Here is a 24,335-nt window from a genome sequence, read left to right as displayed (position 1 = left end):
GAGACTTCCTGGGGAAGTCCCATTTTCCACTTCCCACTTATTTGGGTCATGAATGATAGATGAAAATGGAGGAGGAAGATGTATGTGTTCCTTATGGCATCATAGGATATTCAGCTAGGCAGAAAGCAAAAGTGAGATGAGAGGTGGTGGTAGGAGAGAGAAAGAAAGCAAATTTGTGGACTAGCTTGACAAGCCAAGTAAGAGAGAAAGCTGACACTACAGTGACCTCCTTACCCCCAGTCTTTAATCTTGTATACTGTACAGGTAAAAGACGGTGTGTGTGTGTGTGTGTGTGTGTTAAAGGTGATTTCTTAGCTATTAGTTGGATTCCTCAGAATATAAAAGTAGTAGAACAGATGTTATGCAATGGGTATTTGCAAACAGTGAATTTTCTTTAGTACAGAGAAGAAAGGATCAAGATGCTGCATTCAGGACACCAAAATTGCCACAAAACATCAATATGGAAATTTTATGTGTATTATATAATACATATAATATATTATATTATACATATAATATAATTATATGTATAATATAATATATATGTATAATTTATTATATGTATAATATATGTATTATATTATACATATATATTATGTGTATTATGTGTAATATATTATACTCATTTATACAAATGAGTGTATACACAAACACAAAATAGAACCATTCTGATTTTAGTGTGGACTCCAGAATTTAGCTCAGTGCCATCACATATTTCTATTTGATTTGAATGTTATGAGTTCTAGGGACTGAATCTTGGGGTAAAGTTTTATGGGTACTTAATTACTTAGTAATCAAATGACCCAGAGCAGGAGTTAAACACAAGCAAAGTTAGCACATTGATTGAGTCTGGGGTGGGTGGAGAGTTTATTAAAGACAGGGAAAGGATTTTTGTAATTTATTCTTAGAAAATGCTAGCTCATTTGTCTTTGTGTAACAAATTGAAAAAGACATCATTTCGGTTGAAGATAGTTTCCATGGGAAAACTGAGTTATTATAAAGTTAGAGTGTAATGAAGAGAATATGGGCTTGAATTCAATAGACTTGGGTTCAGTTCTGACTAATCTTGGAGCAATTTTTTTCTCCGAAATTCAGTTTCCTTGGGTGTAAAATACCCAAACGAATTGCCTTATAGGGTTGCTGTGAAGATGTTCCTCATGAGTTCTTTACCCCTTTATTTTAAAATTTAAGACTCATTAAATGAACTGTAAGGATTTTTTAAATGAGGAAAATGAGCTCTAACATGATACATGTGGATAAAATATTTTAAATGTGTATTTTGAATTTGAAGCACTTTATTCTCACAGAAAAGTAATTGGGAAGAGGGGAAAAGCCATGAGACCTGGGAATGTGGGTGTTGCTCAACTTTATCCTAAACAAAGTCATCTGGGCTCCTAGAGATGGTGCAGGGAATGCGCCGTGCGCAGGCAACAGTGCCCCCTGGTGGACCAAATGCAGGAAACACTCAAATCCAAAATACATTATGATTTAGAGTTAGTTTATCACACTTAATAAAAGAAAATAGCTCTCCAAATGCATGATAGTGATTGCATTGTGGACTAGAAAGAAGTTTCATTAACATACTGACATGTACTGATAATTTGTATTGCTCATACATATTTCCCCCTCTCCTTTGTCTCTTCATTCTGAACTCTCAAACCACTCAGACTTAGTTGTGAAAGAAGAATTGAAAACTAACACTGATATTCCTTTATAATCTGCCAGGCCCCACGATTTTAAACATATTTTTTTTTCATTTAAACTTCCTGCCGATATTTTGAAGAAGATATTAGTTCAATTTTTTACAAATAAGGAAACCAAGGCTTGGAAAATTTAAACCCAAGAGGTAAATGTCAGAGCCAGCATTTGGACCCAGGTCTGTTTGGTACCGAAGTTTCCCCTTCCTCATGTTGCAATTTGCTAAAGGAGTTTGCAGTTGATCCTCACTTCCTCCTTAGGAGTTTTGTTAATTGAGAAACACCCCAATAAGCATTAAGGTTTTTTTTCATCCCACAATTCCATACATTCTCTTCTTTGCTCCCCAGTCTGTCTGCCTGTAACAGGGTGGTCCCCAGGAAAGGGGGATGGGGCAGGGAACCTCCCCCTTTCCTGGGGACCACCCTGTTACATGCCCACTTTGCACCCAGATATAAACCCAAAACTGAAACAGAATTAATTGCATGTACTATGTGTAAATAGGGATATTTAAAGGAAAGTCATAGGCAGTCTTATGACCCCTTGAAAAAATTCAATGAATGAGCCCCTCCTTGCTATCAGCATGATCCATTGTTCCTGTACCATCACCAAGCCTCACCCTGGGAAATGCAGAGCCCCAAGAACAATGAAAGCATTTCCTAGTTATTGTCCAGTTTGTTGGGCCAATTACCTGTTTAAACAAAATCCTTTGCCTTTTAAAAAGTTATTTGGTTCAACAATAAAGATATCTTTGAATATTCTAAATTAATAAATTACATTATTTGAATTTACTATTTGAAAATGCTTTGCTGATCTTATATAAATAGACTTAAATTTCATGTGTTTGCCCTATATAATGTTTTAATATAAGTTTTAAAAAGCAGAAAACAGAGATGAACATGATTCCAATTTAACATATATACATGGGGCAGAAAATGAGGAAGAAATGTTAACATAATTATCTTTGGATGGTGGATTTATACATGATATTTATTTTTTTTCTATTATGAGCATGAACCCCATCTATAATCAGAAAGAAAACCCCTTAATATAAGAACGACCTTTGTCTTTGATGTCACAGGGAGAACCCAAGAAGCTCAAAATAATAGCTGTGTGCATATTTCAAGGTAACTTGTGTGTGTTTCTTGTGGAGTTTATGAAAAGGCAATGGCCTTGGGAAACACTGTTTAGAAAGTGAAAGTAAAACTGAAGTATGAAAGGACAGTTTACCTGGGGTATGTGTCTCCAACCCTCTGGAATTATAGGAGTCAGGTTGCCTTTTCAAAGTCCACAGTTCTTTTTCCATCTTTTCTGGATGGTTCAGAGTAGCAGTGTGCATTGTATTTGTTATAGAGAGTGACTACCCAGAAGATTACTGCAATAATGACTTTTGGCTTTATAACACAAACCAAACTTCCTGAATGTCTTTGAAGAAGAAAATCCCCAAACAGTAAACCCCTGAAACCTCTCAAATCACAAAGTAATATCGCCAAAGATAGGGAAATGTACTGAAGGAAGGAAATGGTTGAGATACCTCACAGAAGGAAGTTTTTCCATGGCAGAAAGAGCACATTCCCTTTAGGTAGAATGACGGAGACTAAGGAGACTCCGCCCAGCAATAGTCCATTAAGTTTCTTTCTTCTATTTTTTTTTAATTTTTAAATTTTATTTTATTTTATATAATTCTTGCATCATTTTTCATTTTTGCACAATGTATGCATTTTCATTTTGGTTATATTCCCCATACAATTCCCACCCCCCGTATTTAAACCCTAATCCCCCCCTCCTGTAGTATGTCTCATTTATAGTTGCTTGTTGATTTTGATTTTTTTCTTTATTATAATTTGTCTTTTCCCTGGTCCCTTATTTAGGTTTTCTAAATTCCTGCTATGAGTGAGACCATCTGGTATTTTTCTTTTTCTTTCTGGCTTATTTCGCTGAGCATGATCCCTTCCAGCTCCATCCATGTTGCTGCAAATTGCATGAGTTTTTCTTTTTTGATTGCTGAGTAATATTCCATTGTATATATGTACCACATCTTCTTGATCCAGCCATCTATTTTTGGGCATTTGGGCTGTTTCCATAGCTTAGCTATTGTAAATAGTGCTGCTATAAACATAGGGGTGCAAGTTTCTAAGTAAACTTAGTATTTCTAAGTTCCTTCAACATTCATAAAATGTTACCCTGGTCTGTAAACATGACAAGGTGATGCCACCTCTCCCTTCAATTTGAAGTCGGTTGTAAGGACATTCATTCTTTAGGAATCTGTTAAGTTCATTGGCCTCAAGTTTTTTTTCCCTCTACTGGGGTCTTGAAGAAAGTGACAGAGAACTACTGAGGGGGTCAGACAAGGAAGCTTTGGTCATGTTGGATACAGCAGAAGAAAAAAGACCGGAGAATAATCTAGACTCACCCTGAAGAGAGACAAGGACAAGAGGAGCTGTAGGTCATTCCTAAGAGTGGGGCCTTGAAGTTGCATGTGTAGCCATAGCGTGGCTAAGATAAGAGCCAGGAGCAGGGAGAGGGTGAGGCAGGATTGCCCTGCCTGTGAGTTTAAGGGCTTATTTTTAAAATGATGTTGTTTTTGATGCTCAATTTCTTTTATTTATTTATTTTTAAATAACACTGTCATCCCTTCCCATTCATGTTATGTTATATTGTTTTCATGAAAAATATCCCATTTGTCTCATCCCTTAATACTTAATGTTTTCCCCTTTCCTGTTTCCTTTATTTATCACCAATAACAGCATAAGTGACTTCTCCTCAGACTCCTCTAAGACTTCTCCCAGGTTGCATAATCTAAGATAGATAGCACTGAGGTAGACCAACCAAGATTATGATGAGTCAACAAATGGATGATTATTTACAGTTTGAAAAGCACAAAGTGTGGTAAAATTTTGGGATCATATGTAATTATTTATGAAGAAATATCTGTGTGAAGGTATAATGGCAGAGTTGGACAAATGAGGAAGAAAATTCAGAAGGTTGGAAGAACTTTTTGAAGGTTATGAAAACAAAGACTCTGGATTTCTGGCTGAGAATGGTGTTTGATGGAGTTCCAAGGAAGGGAGAGTACCAGGTGAGGTAAGCGGGAGACGGGCATATGCCTAGACTAAAAGGAATTTTGGTGACTGAAATGACTCAACAGAGCCATCAGAAGTTCTTGGGTGTCTTATCACAGTTCCTTCCCTGAGCCTTACTGAAATGTGAATATCATCTTATGATGTGCCAGCAGGCCAATTGTTCTAATAATCCATACCAGCTATTGGAAATGGGTTTCTCTGAACACCTGTCTTTGTCTTGAATTCAGCTTGAATTTTAATGGTTGTGAAACTGAATTTTATTCTGTTTTATATTTATGCTCATCCTCAATATCATCCTATGAACATAAAATCCCCATTTCTGATCTTGGCCTTCAGGGTTACTCAGTCTAGCCCAGTAATGCCATCGTCACTATTTCCCCCCACAGTCTGCATACTTTATCCAGTCTGGTCGCTCTTTATCATTTCAGTGCACAGTTCTCCACCGTGTGTCACACCTTAACCTTCTTCTTCCACTCTACTTGTCCAGGTCTTATCTACCACGTAAGATTTTGCTCCCCCAGCCCTCACCCCTAGTGACATCATCCTCTTCTGAAATCCTCCAGCTGCAAAGATCAGTCCTATTTACTTGTCAGGAAACATAATAGTTGACATTGTCAATTAACTTTTCTGGCAAAAGCATTATATCTTATACCTGATCAGATTTTAAAATCATAAAGTCATGGACTATATCTTGTAACCCTTTTGTAACCTTTATAATCTCAGATTTTCTATCTTTAGAAAGACCCAGACATTATCATGCATATTCTGCAACAAACAACCAAACAAAAAACAATAAAAAAATTCATATTGTTATCTCAGGGATAAATCTTAATACTTATAGAAGAAATAATAGCAATGAAGATCCAGCCAGGTACTGCAATAAGCTTCATAGCTGCATTATTTATGAAAATCCTTAAATAACATACATTATTATTTTAATTTTATATAGGGAACAACTGAGAATTAGTGGAAAAGACAGGAAGTGAGAAATATATCTTCTTTCAAGAGCATGAAATGAATTTTTACCATTAGCTTTCATTCCTTTGGGTAAGACTTTGCATTTTTCCAAATGAAAATATTACTGAGAGGTAAACCTTCAGCTTGTTGAGTAAATAGCTCCTGAAAGGGGAAAATAGTGATGTGGAGTAAGGTAGAGAAAAGACCAGAAAGCTGATGGAGGTATTGGCACTGGAGATAAAGTTCCTTTTCTGTAATTGTTGTATTGTCCTTCTGAGACAATCTGTGCTGAGTATCTTGAAGTCTATTTGGCTTAACTTGGCTGCTTCAGGTTAGATAGTTACGTTTTTAAGTCACATGTTTATCAATTGTAGCAGGACCCAATCAGTCATTCCAGGATCCATTGTAGTCTGTGTTTTGATGATTTTCATACTGGCTGGAATGAACTGATATTAAACTTCACTGAGTACTATTAGTGAAAATTTCAAATTTGAGTATTTGATCTCTGCAGAAAATTTAGACCTATAACTACCTTCACACCCTTTACCTTGAAATGTTGATTCTAAATTCTTTCAAACAGCCATTTCTATAGAACTGATAAAAGAATGAGATTTGCATCTGAGTATTACATGGATGGTCCCAGATCCAGAGAAAATGATGAGGAAGAAAACTGTGAAACTGGGAATTTAAAGGCACTTTAACTATTGATAAAAAGTATAAGATTTGGGGAGGCCTTAGTTGATGCCTGGGTTATATAAACTGATGTGAGATACCCTGAAATCTTCACAGTGATGCTGTTGATAATCATCTAGCTACATTGGTGGCCAAGAGGATGCTGGCACCATAGGTCACTAATAATGCCTTACTTTTCCAGTCTGACAGTTTTATTCTAGGGAGTATTTGGTTTGAACAACTATAGTTAATGAAAGTAACCAAGAAACTTTGCTCTCAGAGGAGGAAGTCTTATAGCTGTTAACATGGAGCCTTCATTTCCAAAGAGATAAAGAAATGGCCCTTAAAATATTTGCTCAAGAAATCATAACTCTTAGTATATTCCGAAGTCAACATAACTATATGAAATTATATGAATAATTATTCTTTTATGTTTGGCATCATTCATTATGCATATTGTCTAAGAGATTGATCTTAGAGTTCATTCCTTTGTAATTGATTAGTAGTATTCATTATATGCATACATCACAGTTTATTTATCCATTCTTCTATTGCTGGAATGATCCATTTTTTTGATATTATGATTCAAATTTTTCTATGTATTTGTATAAAACCTAATATGATTGATTGACTTTCATATTGACTTCTAGGGGATACATTTCTAAGATTTGCTGGAATTGTTGAATCTTAGAGCAGATGTATAATTTCATTTTATTTATTTATTTATTTTAAAAAGTGTTTTTTTTTTTTTAAAGATTTATTTATTTATTTATTTATTTACACAAGCACTGGTACAGTCAGAAGCACGGGAGGATGAGAGAATTCACCAGAGCGGAGAACAGAACAGGCAGACTGACGAAACACACTGCTGAGGGGAGCAGTGGGCGGCAGGAGAGGTCTGTGCCCCATGTGGGACCCTTGCCAGTGGCCAGGGATGGAATGGGTGCTGCAGAGGCTGCAGACAGCTTCGCAGCCCAGCGCTCAACCGCTGCGCCACCGGGGAGGCCCCCAGATGTATAATTTTATAAGAAACAGTTAAAAATGTTTCAAGGTGTTCATACCATTTTATACTCTCATAAGCACAAGCAGTGTTTGAGAGTTCTGGTTGTTTCACATCTTTATCAACATTTGGTATTTTTAGTTCTTTTAATTTTAGCTTTTCTAGTGTTATGAAGTGGCTTCATTTAACTTCATTTCCCTCATGATTAGTAATCCTGAGCTCTTAATGACCTTCTTAACCAGCAATATATCACTTTCCTGTGAAATGCATATTCAAATTTTTTATATTTAAAAAATGCAAATCATAGGACAGTCTATTTAGCCTACATACCTTACAATTACATTGAATGTCAATAGACTAAATACTTGAGTTAAAAGACAAAGGTATTCAGACTGGATAAAAAGATATAACTACCTAATGCTTATACACAGAAAAATAAAATTTGAAAGGAAAAAATATACATAAATGCTAACCAAAATAAAGTAAATATCAGAAAAAGGCAAAGTATATTACTAGAAATAAAGACATTTTCTATTAAAAAAAAGCCTATCCCAAAATGATAATAGCAATTCTGAATCTGTGTGTACCTAATAATCTAGTCTCAAAAATATGTAATATAACAACAGAGAACTGAAATGAGAGTTAGTCAAATCCATGATCATATGGGAAAATTTAACTTTCTTCCTTCAATAACTAAGAGAACAAGTAGATGAAAATTAATGTGAATATGAAATAAATAACAAAAATAAGCAAACACAAACTAACCATCTATGGAAGACTAAACCTAACAATGGTGGAACACACATCTTTTCAATTACATAGAGGATATTTCCAAAGTTAGACTTATGTTGGGTCATAAAGCAAGTTTCTAAACACATTTCAGTAGATTAAAATCATCAAGACTATGTTTTCTGGTTACTATGAGATTAAGCTAAAAATCATTAACAGAAAAGGTAACTAGAAAATATTCAACTGTTCAGAACACAATTAATACATTTCCAAATGATTCATGAATGAAAGGGAAAAAATCTAAACAGAAAAATGGCAAGTCTTTATAACTGGATAATTATGAAAATTAAAATATATCAAAACTTGTGAGATACAGATAAAGCTGTAGAGGAAAATTAATCTTAAATATATATTAGAAAAGAAGAAAAGATGAAAACCAAGAAACTAAGTGTCCATCACAATTATTATTTGGCAAAGTAAGGTCAAAGAGAGCAGAGGAAAGAAAACAATAAGCTAATAGCAGAAATTAGTGAAATAGCAAAGAAATGTACAATAGAGACTATTAATAAAGTCAATGATTATCTGAAAAAAGAAATGAAATTAATACATCCTTAGAAAGACTGTTCAAGATAAAAAGAAAAGGCACACATCACTAATATTAGTTTTTTTTAAAAAAGGGTATTATCTCAGATCTTATGAACCTATGATATTTCTTAGTTGGTTCTCTGTGTAGACTTTGCTACTATGAAGAGGTTATGCTTATTATTCCAAGTCGGTATTTAAGTCCATTTGACAGGTAAATGATTCAGGGGGGTTAATTTACTAGATAGGCATTTCATTTGCTAAAGAGATGACTTTTAATTTAGTTAGAGTTACCCAGTTTTACAATATTTGAAAAACCCTCAGTGAACTAACCAAATTGAGTCTTTGTACATGCAAAGCAGAAGATCAGGTGTTGACCCTCAAGTTATCCCAGACAATAGGCAAGCCTGTGGAAGACCCAGATGGATATTTTCTTTTGAATGACTAATATGTTAATTTCCTCAGCTGAATGTCCATATAAGATCTTATATATTTACAACTTGCATATAGTAAAACAAGTATTATTTTGCAAGTGGAGGAAATGTATGTACAAAAGAATAGAGACAGGAAATGGAATAACATATTCAGGCATGAGCAATATTTCCTGCTACAGAGTAGGACATTTGGGGGAGTGCTAAGAGGAAAAGCTGGCTGGACAGATAGGCTTGGTTCTGATTGTGAAAGGGCTTGGAGCAGACATCTCCTTATACATGTTTGGAACCCACCAAAGGTTTCTAAACATGGGTGTGACAAACGCAGACTCAAATTTCAGAAAACACACCAGCTCATTCTTAACACTTCTTAAGTAAATGAATATGCCATTTTTACCCCTAAGTTGCAAGTAACAACACATGGGGCCCTCAAAGCATTGTTCTTTCTTCTATAAGCAAATAAACCAGCTGCTTTACACAATGTAGTGTGGAAGACCCAGGTATTAGTTCTCTTTCTGCGGGAATTTGCAATATAGTAAATAGATAACATTTGTACATATAATGTACAAAAACAAATGGAACAAAAAAATGGAACAAAAGAAAATGGAACAAAAACAAAGGGATATAAATTCCAGATATATCTCCTCTTTTATTTGACAAATATTTAATAAGCACCTATAGTGTGGCAACCACCTGCTAGACTTTCGATTTATAGTGATGGACAAAATAAGCATAGAATTTGTACTCATGAAACTTACATATGGGGGGGATAAAGATATCAAATAATTACAAAAAGTTATTCAACAAATATTTATCGAATAATATGGGTCAGTACAGTTTTAGGTGCTGAAGATAATGATGAAAAATATCTGTATCCATACAGGGTTTATTTTCTAGTGTGAGAAGACAGAAAATAAACTCTAATCATAATAAATAAGTAATGCATATATCTTATTAAAAGGAGATAGATATTATTGGAAAGGAAATACAAAGTATGCTAAAGCTTTTTAGTAATGTGAAGGGATACAGATAAAATTTGGGATGGGTTATCATTTTTAAACAAGACAGCCAAAGTAGCCACAGTGAGAACAGGACAAGTAAGCATAAGCTTAGGGAGATTTGGGAATTGACTATGCAGTCATCCAGAGGGAAATGTAGTCCAAGCAGAGGGAACAGCCAATATGAAGATACAAAGTTTCCAAATACAGAGTGTATTGTGGTTAAGGTATAATGGAGTTTTATTTTTTATCAGTAAGGTGCAAATCAAATGCTTTGAAATTTGTCAACCAAGGTTGTTTTGCTTCTCAATTTTCTCATGATTTCTAGACATTTAGATTCCTTTTTATATCTATGTGGGTTATCATTTCAAAGAGGAAGGTATACATGGTGTGGTTAGGTACAATTAATTAGCAGAATAGAGCACTGGATTCCAGATTTAAAAACAACAAGCCCATATGCTCCTGGAAACTGTAGATGAACTCAGCTAGACAACCTTGTGCATGCAATTCTTTGCTACTTATTCCGGACCTGACCAATTGCAATTAAAAAAAAAAAATCTTGAATAGTTTATTCTGTTTCCATCCATTCAGGTTTTAGTTTCTCTTTCTGCCCCTCTGGCTATGTTTAAAAGCCCCTCAGTGGAGAATGTATTTTCTACCACATGTGTTTAGTGCTTAGTTTGGTATTCTGTCCACAATAGACTCTTAGTGAATGTTTCTTGACTGTAATGATCAGACAGATTTAAGAGCGAAAAATATAACTCAAAGCCATAAACCATCGAGGCCCTTGTTATGGCTTGTCTGTATTGATGTGCCTATGCACCAGAGCATTTATCTTCTTTTCTTTCAACAATTTATTCACCTAATGGTGTTTTCAGATAAGAAATGTAAATAGAATTCTTTACCTAACTGCAGCATATGTAATACATTTGTCATAGGGTACAATACTGATAGAATTATTTTGTGTAATGAATTTAGCTGTAAATAGATGAGTTATCATCATGAAGAATTGCTCTCTCCTGAACTTCAGGGACTTCTTGAATATTGTCAACGTTTGAAGGCAATACGAAGAGGGAGCTCTAGTTGGTGACAACTGGCTAAATACCCAGGATTTCAATGTCTGTAGGAAAAATGATTCAGTTGCCCTTCTACTTAATTCAAAGAATCTTGGCTATAGTGACAATGAGGAAATACCCTTAGTAGTGAAGGAGTTAACTGACTGCTTGTGCTTTATCTTGTGGCCAATGGACTTGTGGTTTGTTGATTAAAGTCTCCGGTAAATGATTGTTAGAGACCTGTCATTGATAGCTGTTGCTAGTTGCTGTGTTTCAAAAGCTAGGTGATTCCTAGGCAAGGCAATCCAGCATCCTTTCTCCCTTGACTCCCTTCAGATATACTGGGCTCTGCCTGCAAACAGATTCATCCGATCAATAAGCATGAATGAAGACGACTACAACAAGATCTATGACACAATCCAAAAAGAGGGATGTATGAGCTTCCAGACCAACCAGAAGAAAATGAAGGTGCCCTTTATGATGATGTCTGCCACAATTTGGGCTCAGAAAGCAATTTATATGCCACACAACTGGAAACCGAAACCCATGAATATGACTCTTTGTCAGCTTGTGTTGTTCAGAGTGAGGAGAACAACTTGATCTCTTCCCAACCAGAATACGACCTGCCTTACGAGAAAGGCCCAGAAGACCTCAAAGATCTTCAACCAGGGGAGCTCCAGGAAGATGGGGGCATGACCAGAGAAGAAATATACTTAACCCCTGAGGACGAAGAACTTGACTCAGAGAACCCCCAGGAGAATGGAAGCAGGATGAAGGAAGACCCGCTTTCCATGCAGGAAAGCACGGCCTTCTCTACCTTGTTGGATTCCCCTGCTTGCTATTCTGCTGATGATAATTTGGGAAAAAAGGAATCAGCTTCTGAGAACCCTGAGATTAGTCTCTATGTGAAGGTAAGGGCTGCCTCTGACAGGCACAACTATACATGCAGATGGCGTAATTGGTGCTTTAATTTGCTCTGAGTGATCAGGGAAAGCTGTAAGGTGTCATGGTTTGTAACCTCAATACTCAAAAGTAGAGCTAATAGAATGAGTCATTTCAGAGCTCACGCAAGAATGCTCAAAATGGCAAAAATTGTGAAGTACATTTAAAGTGTGTGCCTAGTCATTGAACTTTATTTACCATGGGCTAAGCATATCTTAATAGTTCACGTATGAGTGAGTGGAAATTGCTGCTCAAAGCCTTACCTTTGTAACAGGTACTTAGTCCATTTTCCTGTCTGGTCAAATTTCCTTCTTCCAAATGATCTTTAAAATCGAAAGCAAGGCTTATATGTGAAGTAAAATCTAGAATGAAGTGGTGCTTTCCTTCTTAATGTTCCGAAGGTCATAGATACTTGAGAGATATGGTCTATAAATGTCACATCTGCTACTAAACTTGCCCTTTTGGCATCAATATAATGAAAATAGCTAATGAAATGATTTCTGTAGCAGTAAAATACTATCAGTGCCTATGTTAATGCTTATTATATTTAAAAAAGAACTTTAGTTCTTTGCATTAAGCTGACATGTAATACAGATGACAGTCATACATACATATCCTCAATACATACAAAACATTTCAGGATAAACAAATCTTTATTAAGCAAGATGGCAGAATGTTGCCTCTATCACCCCCCACTCCTTGTTCATATTTGTATTTTTTTATGTGAAAACAACATATTAGTCAACACTGCTGCTTTGGACTAATAAAAACAATTACTCTATGAACCTACAAAACCCCCAGTCCACATTTTTCCTTTTAATGTTTCCAATGAAATGCAGTCTATTTACTAATAATGCATCATTTTCTACTTTATACTTTTCCCTGATTGTTTTGCATGCCCATCACATCACCTTTCTTCTAGCATATAGTCATTTTAAAAAGCAAGCTAGTAAATCTTCTGGCTCAGTCTTTGGTATCCACTAGACCTTGCCTGCTATTGTGCTGAGCACGTGTGGGGAGAGGGGTGTGCAGGACAGGGCTCTTGTTCTCAAGAAATCAATGATGTGATGCAGGAGACAGACATGCACATGGTTAGTTCTGGTGAACAGACTAGTGTGTGTTGTGTTTGGGGCATTCTGGGAGGGAGTGTCTAAGTGTGCACAAAGGAACCAGGAAAGCCTTGGAGGCAGGAAAGGGAAGAGGTGGTGGGAGACTTTTTAGACTTTTTAGACTTTTAGCATTCACACAGCCTCCGTCTTTCATGTCTGCATCACTACTGAATTAGTCTCCAACCCACTCCCCACTTTTAATGTGAGAACTAAGTGTATGTTTTTGTACAGACAGAAGTACCCACGAGCTTTGTGCAATAGGCAAGGTGAGTCATCATCATTATTGGTGCATCAAGACATTATTCAAATTTGGCAAAGAGCTGATTTTACCAGAACTTAGCCCATCACTCATGTTGAACAAAAGAAGGAGAAAAAAAGAGAGCATCTCCAGCTGGTACCATCAACAGGAAAAACTGTTAATAGTAACATGTGGTTCCTAAGTTAAGACCTATAGTATGCTAAAGCAAATACTGGATTTAATTTGAATTAACTCTTTAAATACACTTTTTTTTTTTTTTAGTGTAACTGTGTTAACTAAGAGGTCATGGAATGTACCATCTGCCTCAGCTCCTAAGTGTGAGCTCCTTTTTTTTTTAGGATATTCAGCAGCAGTTAGTAAGAAGAGGGGTAGCTATTAGCCCTGCCTTCCCCACCCCTACCCCACAGTTCTTCATTTCATGATGAATGGAAACGTCCTTTATGAAAATGGCTCATACAAGGCCTTTTGTGCTTGTGTGTGAGTGGAGGCTGAGTGTAACCTACCCAGTTTCCTTCCTCCTCCCAGCTCTCCAGAGGGGGTACAGGGATCCCCACATTGGAAGAAATTCCTTATGGCTCACTATTTTCCCAGCAGGATTTGTTGGCTCTGTACCAGAAGATCTCTTAGTTTTCTTCTGCTTCTGGGCTGTTTCAGGTGGACTGCTTGGGCTGGGTCTATACCCATGTTTGTGTGTTTCTACCAGTTCTAGGCAAGTCAGTGAAAATGTCATGCAGGTTTGCAGATATATGTTCAGCCAAGATTGTATTGAGACTCAGTGTTCCTAATTACTAATGAAATTAAAATACATTATCAACAGATAGTATTTGTGCCAGTCCCTGAGGTTGCAACAATGAACAGAATAAAATACTAGATCTCAAGCACTTTGCACTGTAGAGGGAGAGATACCCCACGGACAAATGATTATAGATGATGCCCTGTGTGATGGTGGCAAAAAGAAACATAACACAGAAGAACGGGGTATGAACTTCCTATTGCTAAGTAACAAACACCACACTTAGTGATATGAAACAACACAAATTTAATCACAGAGATCAGAGATCAGAAATGAGATTAGGGAGCCAGAGTCAAGTGCAGCAGGTCTGTGTTTCCTCTGGAGGCTGCAGGGGAGAGCTCTCTTCCTCCCCTCTCCCAGCGTCTCCAGGCTGTGCTCATTCCTCCCTCATGGCCACTTCTCTCCCTTCTTCATCTTCACCTTACCTGCTGTCCTGACTCCTGTGTCCCTCTCATAAGGAACCTTGTGATTAGGTGAGGCCTGCCAGGAAAATCCAGGAGAATTTCCCATATTGTAAAACCCTTAGTTTAATCACCTCTTTAAGGTCCCTTTTGACATAAAAAGTAACATTCATGGGTTCTGGGAATTAAGACATGGGCATACTTGAGAGTCATGGTTCAGCCTTTACTAAGGGGATAGAGTGATGATGAGGGGAGTGAGGAGGTATCTTTCTGGAGTGGGGTGAGCAAAGGAGATAGGAGATAATGCCAGAGAGGTGAGTGGGCACAGATCATGTCAAGTCTGGTGGGAGGATGGAAGAACTTTCATTTTTACTCTGACTGATTACAGGAGTTACCATTCTGATTGCCTTTTGATAACAAACAGCTGAGAAAGTAGAGACAGGAAGAATAGTTTGCAGGCAATTGAAAAACTAAGCAAAGAACATAAGGGATTGGTCTATGGTGATGGCATTGGAGGTTGTGCTGAGTAGGATTGGGGTTATTTTGAAGAGAGAGACCAAAGGTTTGGCAGATGGGTTTGATGCAGAGTATAAAGAAGAAAAGAGGCAAGACTGACTCTAGGGAATTTGATCCGCTATCAGCTATTCTGAGGGAATGGAGATGTTATTTCCATTCCAACTATGGACCCCTTTTCTGGAAACGTGATGGAGAGAATGTGCTCATAAGTCATTCATATATTCTCCTTCCTTCCCAGCCTTTCTCCTGTCCTCCTTTATCTTTCGTTCTTCCCTCCATTCGTCCAACATTTACAGTGTACTTGCTACATGTCAGGTACTGGGTAGATAACAGATAAATGCAGCACATCTTTGTCCAACTATTCTGTGGCGAACACAGAAAAGCACAATTCTTAAAGATGGTAGAAGGAAAGAAATTACCTCTACCTCCTTGGTTGAGATCTAGTGAAAAAGGGGTCTCCAGAGAGAGAGAGTTTCAATCCATTTCATAAGGCAACCTAAGAGGAATGTTTGATTCGGACAATCCTTCGTTTTGTTTTTTTGGGATAAAAGAGTACCAAAATGTACAGTAAGATTCTGTGACTTTTGATTGCCACATAGGATTATAAGACTTATCTTGCTGCTTTTTTTCTAAAATTTAGGGAGCTGTAGGTATTTTCCTATTCTGTCTGTCTGTCTGTGTATGGGAGGGAGAGAGACGCATTTTGATATTTTGTTTAATCGGGTCAGTGGGAGGGAGTATTCTGGTGATGTTTTCTTTGCAAAAAAAAAAAAAAACCAGCATACATGAGCACCATTTGTCTTGCATATAATTTGTGTCACTGACTGCAGACAGCAGTATATGTTGTCGAGCAGGGTTGAAGTCAGGTTGCATGGTTTGAAAGCTGGGTTAGCAAATTAATTTCTGTTAAATTGTTTAGCTTCTTTTGGTCACAATTTCCTCATGGATGGATAAATGTTATGACATGATCCTCATTGGGCTGTTGAGAGTAAATGCTCCGTGTACAGTATGGATTTTTATATAGTCCAAATCATTATTATTTATATTATTGTGGTGAATTTGAACCATTCACAGAATAGTAGTTTTTATTTTAAGCATAGTGATTTATAGTTAATAAGTATTTGAAAAATGCTCCATTATCTGATTTTAACACAAGCAGTGTAAAATAGTGGAAGGAACACCGGTCAGGAAATTCTAATATATCTTTGTAAATAATTTTCTATGAAAAACTCCCAGACCCAAGTATCTTCATCTCTGAAATGCAGCGCCTTTCTGCTCTGCCAGTTCTTTGATTCAAGGGCATAAGGGTTTTATGGCTCCAGTTCTTTATCAGTGTGCACATTTGTGGTAACACCTACTATCTACTCCAGTGGAATGATCAGTAATGATTATGAGCTCTAGATTTGGGTGTGGTTGGAAGAATAACAGGAGATCAGTGTTCCTTGCCACCCTTAATAGTCTTGAAGTCTCTTTTTTGGAAAAGCACCTGCATAACCTGTCTTTGATTAAGTAGTCACAGAACTCTCATGGAAGGCTGTACATGTTGCACATTGAGCAAATTTAGAGGGCACCATTCACAGAAAATGTAAATGGTGCCTCCATGAAGTCAGGCAACATAACAGCCCTGGTTAATGTTTTTTCAATTCATAGCCTGGACTCCTCATTCTAAAGGAGTGACTCCAATAGCTTGATTCAGCATAGTGGAAAGTATCACAGAAGAGGGCCTCCCCAGTGGCACAGTGGGTTGAGCGCAGTGCTGTGAAGCTATCTGCAGCCTCTGCAGTGCGGATTCAATTCCCAGCCGGCCAGAGAGATTCCCACATAGCGCAGCAGACCTCTCCTGTTGTGCCCGCTGCTCCCCTCAGCAGTGTATTTCGGTCGTCTGCCTGTTCTGCTCTCCGCACTGTCTCTGGTGAATCTTCTCACCCTTCTGTGCCTCTGGCCTGTATCCCAGCTCTTGTATAAAAATAAATAAATCTTTAAAAAAAAAAAAGGAAGTATCACAGAAGTGCCAATAATTTATTATTATAGCAAGGGAACTTGAACTTGAAGCTTTTCCTAGGTTGTGGTATCCAAGATAGGGTATTCAATGTAATTCATGGGGTATTAGAATATTATAATTAGAGTAAAAACAGCAACATTTCTATTTAATCTTATGTAGGCCTCTTAAATATTAATATTTTATATCTTTCATAATATGTACAGTATATTCTTACAGAGTATGTTACTTTGTAAGTGAATAAATATACATATATTGTGGGTAAATGCTTAAGTCTGGTGTTGATAGGGGTCTTTAGTTAAATCAGTCTTTTGACTCATAGGTTTTCCTTTTTTTTCTGTCCCATCTGTGGGTCTGGGTTTCTTTCCTTGGCCAAGATCTGGTGGGAACAGGTGCCCTCACCTCCCAGGTTCTTCCTGGGAGTTTTCATAAAAACAAATTTAATCTATTTGCTTTGGAGGCAAACAAAAATTCATCATTTCAGGTGAGAAACTGTGAAATCCCATTGGGAAAACGAGGGAAATGGAGCTGGGTTTGTATGTCAAGATTTGGCTTGAATGAGGTGCTAGTGGAATGGATATTGCAGACTTGGGGCCCAGCAGAAGCAAAGGCTCAGCAAATATGCAAGTGTGTGACTTGATCTATTTGGCTGGAATGGAGAGTTCTGCATAGGTGCAGAGCAGATGCTGAGGTTGAAGAACCAAGAGGGCAATCTTGATGGCAAACTGAGGGGCTGGGATTTTATCCTGATGGCAATCAAGAGTAATAGAATGTTGTGGAGGAGGGTACCATGAGCAAAGCAGTGTTTAGGGGGATGGATAAGCAAATTGAAAAGCATTCCCCCCTACTGTGTAGATCTGAACCAAGTAGACATCTACCAATTTCCCTTTCCAAGATTAGTTTGAGCATTTAGATATAAATACATTGTGTATAATGTCTATTTATTTGTGGGGTTTTTTTCGTTATTGTTCACTCAACTAATTATCTGGAAATGTCCAGTAGTTGAATCTTTGGCTTCATACAAATTTTTATGGAAAAGCTAAGCAGTATTATACTGTTTTGTATATTATCCATGTGTGTATGTAGTTAACTGTATATTGGGGGAGGGTGATACATTGATTATATACAAAGTTTTGATTGATGTTGTACTAGTACAGTTTTGTTTATTTACTTATTTATTTATTAAAGATTTATTTATGTGTACAAGAACTGGGGTGCAGGCCAGAAGTGTAGGAGGTGAGAGGATTCACCAGAGACAGAGTAAGGAATAGAACAGGCAGATTGACTGAAATACACTGCTGAGGGGAGCAGTGGGCGAGTCAGGAGAGGCCTGCTGCACCATGTGGGTAGCTCCCTATGCAGGGATCAAACTTGTGCTGCAGTGGCTGCCAATAGCTTCATAGGTTGCGTCCCATCCCCTTGCACCACCAGGGAGGCCCCATTCTAGTACAGTTTTAAATTAAAAAATGTATGTGTGGACAGAGTTAGCCTAGCTGGCCAGTTGCAATTTGCACATTTAGATGTCTGGAAGTAGCTGAGCTCTGGGCTCTGTTCTTGTTCTGTGATCTCAAGGAACAGCCTGCTCCAACGTCAGGAATAAGAACATGTCATAGTACATCATTGGAAGCATTTGTGAGAAGATGCAAGTCTGAACTTGTTACATGAGCCCAAATATCCTTTCATGGAGCCAGCCAAGCATATGAAGACGGAACAACGAGCAGATTTGAACAAAGATTTCTATTGTTGTCATGCTTTCTTCTTAACTAAGGTGCTGGGACCCCAATCAAGGCCCAATTTTATTTAAAATCAGTTTCTAGGTGTCTAGATGAACTAGTTTGCTTTGTGTATCAGTGTCATCTAAGAAGTCGTAGAATCATAGTGTTTTGATAGAGAGGTCAAGCAACTTGCCAAGGCTGTCTGCATATTACAATTGCTACCAAGCTTGGGCTTTGGCCTCCTAATCCAGGACATTTCCTTTATAGGTGTTCCTAGCCTGGGGTCATCAGTATACTTCAGGAAGTTCTGGAACATTCTAAAACTCTATGCATTTTTTTTTTTTTGGATGGAAAATGATCTCAGAATGTTCTATGAACCCTAATGGTATCCTCTGCTGTGCTGCATTCCATTTTCTCTGCCTGCACACTCATGCCCTGTATGTCCATTTGGGAGGGAGTAGAATGGCTGTGAATGGCTCAGTTAACTCCTTTGCATTCCTCTGGAGACAACCACTTTCTCTAAGCTTCTTATTATCTTGAGAAACCAAGGGATGAAATACTATGGAAGAGTCATAAAGATGAATTACCCAAGTCACCATATGTTGATTATGTCAACTCTGAAAATGAGGGCAATATTATATTTTGAAATAAATACCCCAGTTCACATCCTACAAGCCCAGCATCAGTTTATCCACAACTAATCCTACCACCTTGGCTGATAGTATCACTAACTGGAGAACTAAACATCAACTAAAATGTTTGAACAAGGTAAATTTCTGTTTCTTCACTTTCCAACAGGCCAGTCAATTTCACATTCTACAATGTTCTTTTCTCTCCATCCTGGTGATGACTGACCACTATGATCGTGACCACAGTTCTTCCACTGGTCACTCTGCATGTCGATTCATCTTTGTCCAAAGAAGTTCCCATATAGCCACCAGAATGGTCCATATAAAGAACTCATCAGACCCTGCCACTCCCCTACTTCTAGTAATGCAGTGGTTCCTGATTGCTGCCAGGAAAAAGGCCAGGCCAGAGTGGAAGCATCAAAAGTCTTTCTGTTCCATCAGGCTTTCAACCAATATCTCATTACCTGCCACTCCCCACTTTCATTTTCCCTTAAAAAATGTTGACTTGCATTTCTCTATGCCCTTTGTGTCATTCCATGCTGTGGGCTTTTGCTCAAGTGTCTTTCACTTTTATCCCTTCCTGGAAGCCTTTCTTGGCCCCTCCAGGCAGGGCTTGCATGAGTCTCCTCTGTTTACAATCATTGTTGTTACCTTAATGTAGCATTTCACTTGGGCTGCCATAACAGATAGGATGGTTTAAGCAACAGAAATTTATTTTCTCCTAATTCTGGAGGCTAGAAGTCCAAAATAAAGGTATTGGCAGGGTTGGTTTCTTCTAAGGATTCTCTTTTTGGCTTGTAGATGTATGTTTTCCACCAGTATCTTCATATGGCCATTCCTTTTTTCCTTATCTGTGCTCTCATATCCTCTTCTTATTAGAACACCAGTCGTATTGAATTAACCCACAATAATGATCTCATTTTAACTTAGTTACATCTAGACCCTGATTCCAAATATAGTAATATTCAGTGGTACTAAGGATTATGATTCAATGCATGAATTTTGGGGAGACATAATTCAACCCATAGCACTTAATGTTGTAATTACCTTTCTCTCTCTCTCTCTCATTCTCTTTCTCAAGTCTTGAAGGAGGGTCTCCCTTTTGTCTGTTTTTTTATGCCATTGTTAATTAATGATGATTGTATAAAGTAGGGTAAGGGCATAAGTTAAGCCCAGAGATGCTCAGGGCAATGGGAGAGGAGGAAGGATTATTCCAGTAGCCTGCAGCAGTAAGGAGATTGGTTCTCCAACCTCCCTCTACCAATTTCCTAAGGTGCTGTAACAAATTACTATAAACTTGGGGGCTTAAAGCAATAGGGATTTATTCTCTCATACTTCTAGAGGCCAGAAGACTGAAATTAAGGTATTATTGGCAGAGTTGCATACCCTCTGAAAACTCTAGGGGAGATCCTTCACTGCCTTTTCCAGCTTCCAGTGGTTCCTTGCATTCCTTGGCTTGTGGCTGCATTCCTCCATTCTTTGCCTTCATCATCACAAGGTCTTCTTTTTTTAAGATTGATTTATTTATGTATACAAGAACTGGGCTGCAGGCCAGAGGTGTGAGGGGTGAGAGTCCTCACCAGAGACAGAGTGGGGAACAGAATAGGCAGATTGACTGAAAAACACTGCTGAGGGAAGCAGTGGGCAAGTCAGGAGAGGTCTACAGTGCCATGTGGGTAGCTACCTGGCTGGGGATTGAACTCGCGCTGCAGTGGTCGTGGACAACCCCAAAGGTTGTGTCTTAACCCCTTGTGCCACCAGGGAGGCCCATCATGAGGTCTTCTTTTCTGTATTTCTGTTTCCATCTCCATTTTCTTCTCTTATAAAGACTTGCCAGTGGGTTTAGGGCCCATATAAATGCAGGATTATCTCAAGAGCCTTGTTTTAATTCCATTTGCAGGGACCCTCTTTCCAAATAAGGTTACATTTACAGGTTCTGGGTGGGAGGAATGTCTTGGGAGGGGAGGTACTCTTCAACTCACCAGTCTCCAGAAGGTAGGAATACATCGACTCAAGGCATGGGAACCTCTCCCATGGGCTGCACTCATGGGATCCATATTTTTACCAAATGCAGAGGGTCTTTGAGAATTCAGTGGGCTGCTAGCACTAGTTTTCATTCATGAGCATGCATGGCACATCCTTAGCATCATCCTGAACTTGGGCCAAAAGCCAATATTCTGAGTGATTCATTTGATTTGTTTGCTCTGAAGAAAGATTGGAGTCAAAGGACATTAAGATTCACCCAGTGTTGGGTGCTAAACAGTACAAGCAAGAGCCTACAGAAATAATGTCACCATAGCTAATTCAATATGTCCTTGTTTCTGGGTCGGCCTTTGTGTTTCTGCATCAGTATAAGTTACCAAACACTGTTGTGTCAATTGACATAGAAGCCAAACCAAACATAGTGACCAGGAGAAAGTGAGTAGTGTCAACACCGGGAAGAGAATATCAACTGACTGGGATGAAGCTCTCAATCAAAATATTGGTGTTAGATCACTGACTGGTGGGTCCTTTTATGTATTCCCATTTTTTAAAGGGTGGCACCAGACAGTTCCTTGAGGGAAGAGACCCTGTCTTGCTTATCTACACAACACACAGCCCTATGGGGTTCTGAGTTCGTCCTGGGGGGCTCTGTAAATGTCAAAGTGAACCGAAGCCTCAGATAGACTTCACCCACCTAAGGATATGAAGACATTAGAAACAATACTGAAAATTGGATACTTAACACAATAGGTTCATCCTTGTCCATCGCCAATACATCAAGCCCACCTTGAGCATCATGTGCAAGGTTTTGAGACCTGCTCCCCCAAAACATCAGAGCCTCTCAGTTCCCATCTCCCTCCACACCCTGCCTCGCTCCTTATACCCTAGGCTTACTGGGCTCCCTACAAATCGGATGCTGTTCTAATTTACCTGACTTTGCCCAAGCTGATCCATATACCTACAAAATCTTCCCCCTTCATATATAATGAACTCTTCCTCATCCTTCTGGATACCACAACCCCTGGGAAATCATCTCTGAACCTCTGGGTTATCCTGAGTAAATGCTCTCAGAGCTTAACTCCATCTTAGCAGTTGTTGCCTAATATGACAATCATTTGCAAGGGTGTCCTCACTGGTCTGAAAGGGAAAGTCCTCTTCAGCTACATTGTATTCAGTTGTGTGTACATGACAGCATGGCAGTGGGCCCATGGTTAGGCTCATAAATATTTGTCAAAATGAATTGAAAACTGGTTTTGGGAAGAATAGTTAGGTTCTGTTTTGAAGGGAGAGCTTATTATTGTACTCTGGTAAATTTGTTTAGCATTCAATCAAAGACCTTTCTGTACCTGCCGCCATTGATATTTGCCTTTGAGGTGGGGTGCGTGGATGGAATCCTGATGGGAAGTCAGCCAGTATAGAGATATAAAAGAAGGGGACACTCATATTTGCTGAATATCTACTTTGAACCATGCTTGATGCTATGTCATCTGCTTTATTGAAAGCCTTTCTGTTATAGGACTGACAAACAGGGTCCCCAAAAGTTCACTGAGTCTTAAATTTTTCATTTGAAAAAATAAGGACAGCTTGAATGAGTGGAGCCAAGAGCCCCTCACTAGGTCTGGCCTGCTGTGCATGGAAGTGTCACTCTCTTCTGCAGAGTCCTTCAGATTCTATCTCCCATAGGGTCCTCCTCTCTCTCCCATCTAACTTTATATTGTTGTCATACTCTCAGAGGTATATATTCATCATCCTCTCAGGTAGTCCTGTGATTTTTAAAATGAGAAATTGGGAGATAATGAGTAAAAGAAAGGTGATTTTGACCCAAATCTTACTGAACCATATCAGGTTTTGAAGCCCAGCTCACTTTTCTTCCCTTTTGAATAGGTTTATTATTTGCATGACTCAAAATTTCAAAGGTACAAAAGACAGACTATTCCACCATACTCACTCAGACACCCCATTTCCATTTTCTGAGGCTGTCTATTCGAAAGCTTTTATGTGTATGCTTCCTTAGATATTTTATGCAAAGTCTGGCAAATATAAATGTGTTTACATATTTAAAATTCTTTTTTCTTCTTATTCCTAATACAGGTGGTATTGTACCATTTACTCTATTATGTACCTTGCTTTTTTTGTGGGGAGTCTATTGGGATATAACTTACACACATTAAAATTCAACCACTGTAAGTATACCCTTCATGACTTTTGACAAGTGTGTTTAGTTGTATAAGAACCACTACATTCAGTCATGATATAGGACATATCCATCGCTTCAAAAATTTCCCTCATGCACACATCTAGAAACCATGAGCCCTCTTTTCATCACTGTGGTTCTGCCTTTTAAAAAGTGTGACGAAAGGACATTCAACTTTGTGTCTTCTCTGTGTGGCTTCATTCAGGTAGTATAATGCTCTGGAATTTATCCATCTTGCTGCAGGTATCAGAATTGGCTCCTTTTTGTTTTTTTTTAAATTTATTTATTTATGCATACAAGAGCTGGGGTATAGACCAGAGATGTGGGGGAGTGAGAGGATCTACCAGAGACAGAGTGGGGAACAGAACAGGCAGATTGACTGAAATACACTGCTGAGGGGAGCAGCAGGCGAGACAGGAGAGGTCTGCTGTGCCATGTGGGTTTCTCTGTGGCTGGCTGGGTATCAAACTTGTGCTGCAGAGGCTGCGGACAGCTTCATAGTGCGGCGCTTAACCCCTTGCACCACCAGGAAGGCCCAGGCTCCTTTTTATTATTGATTAGTAGTATGCTGTTTTACGCATATGCCACAATTT

General features: G+C 38.2%; 2 protein-coding genes across 2 annotated transcripts in view; both read left to right on the top strand.

The window, feature by feature from the left end:
- The window catches only part of LOC129146463 (chloride intracellular channel protein 5-like), a 31,280-nt gene extending 7,569 nt beyond the window's left edge, over positions 1–23,711 (top strand). Inside the window, exons 2-3 of the mRNA XM_054698846.1 lie at positions 11,539–12,113; positions 23,640–23,711. Of these exons, the coding sequence (XP_054554821.1) occupies positions 11,634–12,113; positions 23,640–23,705 (546 nt within the window). The 5' untranslated portion in view covers positions 11,539–11,633 and the 3' untranslated portion in view covers positions 23,706–23,711. The remainder of the gene's footprint in view (positions 1–11,538; positions 12,114–23,639) is intronic.
- The window catches only part of CLIC5 (chloride intracellular channel 5), a 190,138-nt gene that overhangs the window by 23,561 nt on the left and 142,242 nt on the right, over positions 1–24,335 (top strand). The window lies entirely within an intron of this gene.

Source organism: Talpa occidentalis, unplaced genomic scaffold, assembly GCF_014898055.3.
Source record: "Talpa occidentalis isolate TD23 unplaced genomic scaffold, MPIMG_talOcc4v2.1 talOcc4.2, whole genome shotgun sequence".
Lineage (NCBI taxonomy): Eukaryota > Metazoa > Chordata > Mammalia > Eulipotyphla > Talpidae > Talpa > Talpa occidentalis.
The sequence above is the reverse complement of the archived record's forward strand: the minus strand, read 5'-3'. Positions and strand labels throughout refer to the sequence as shown.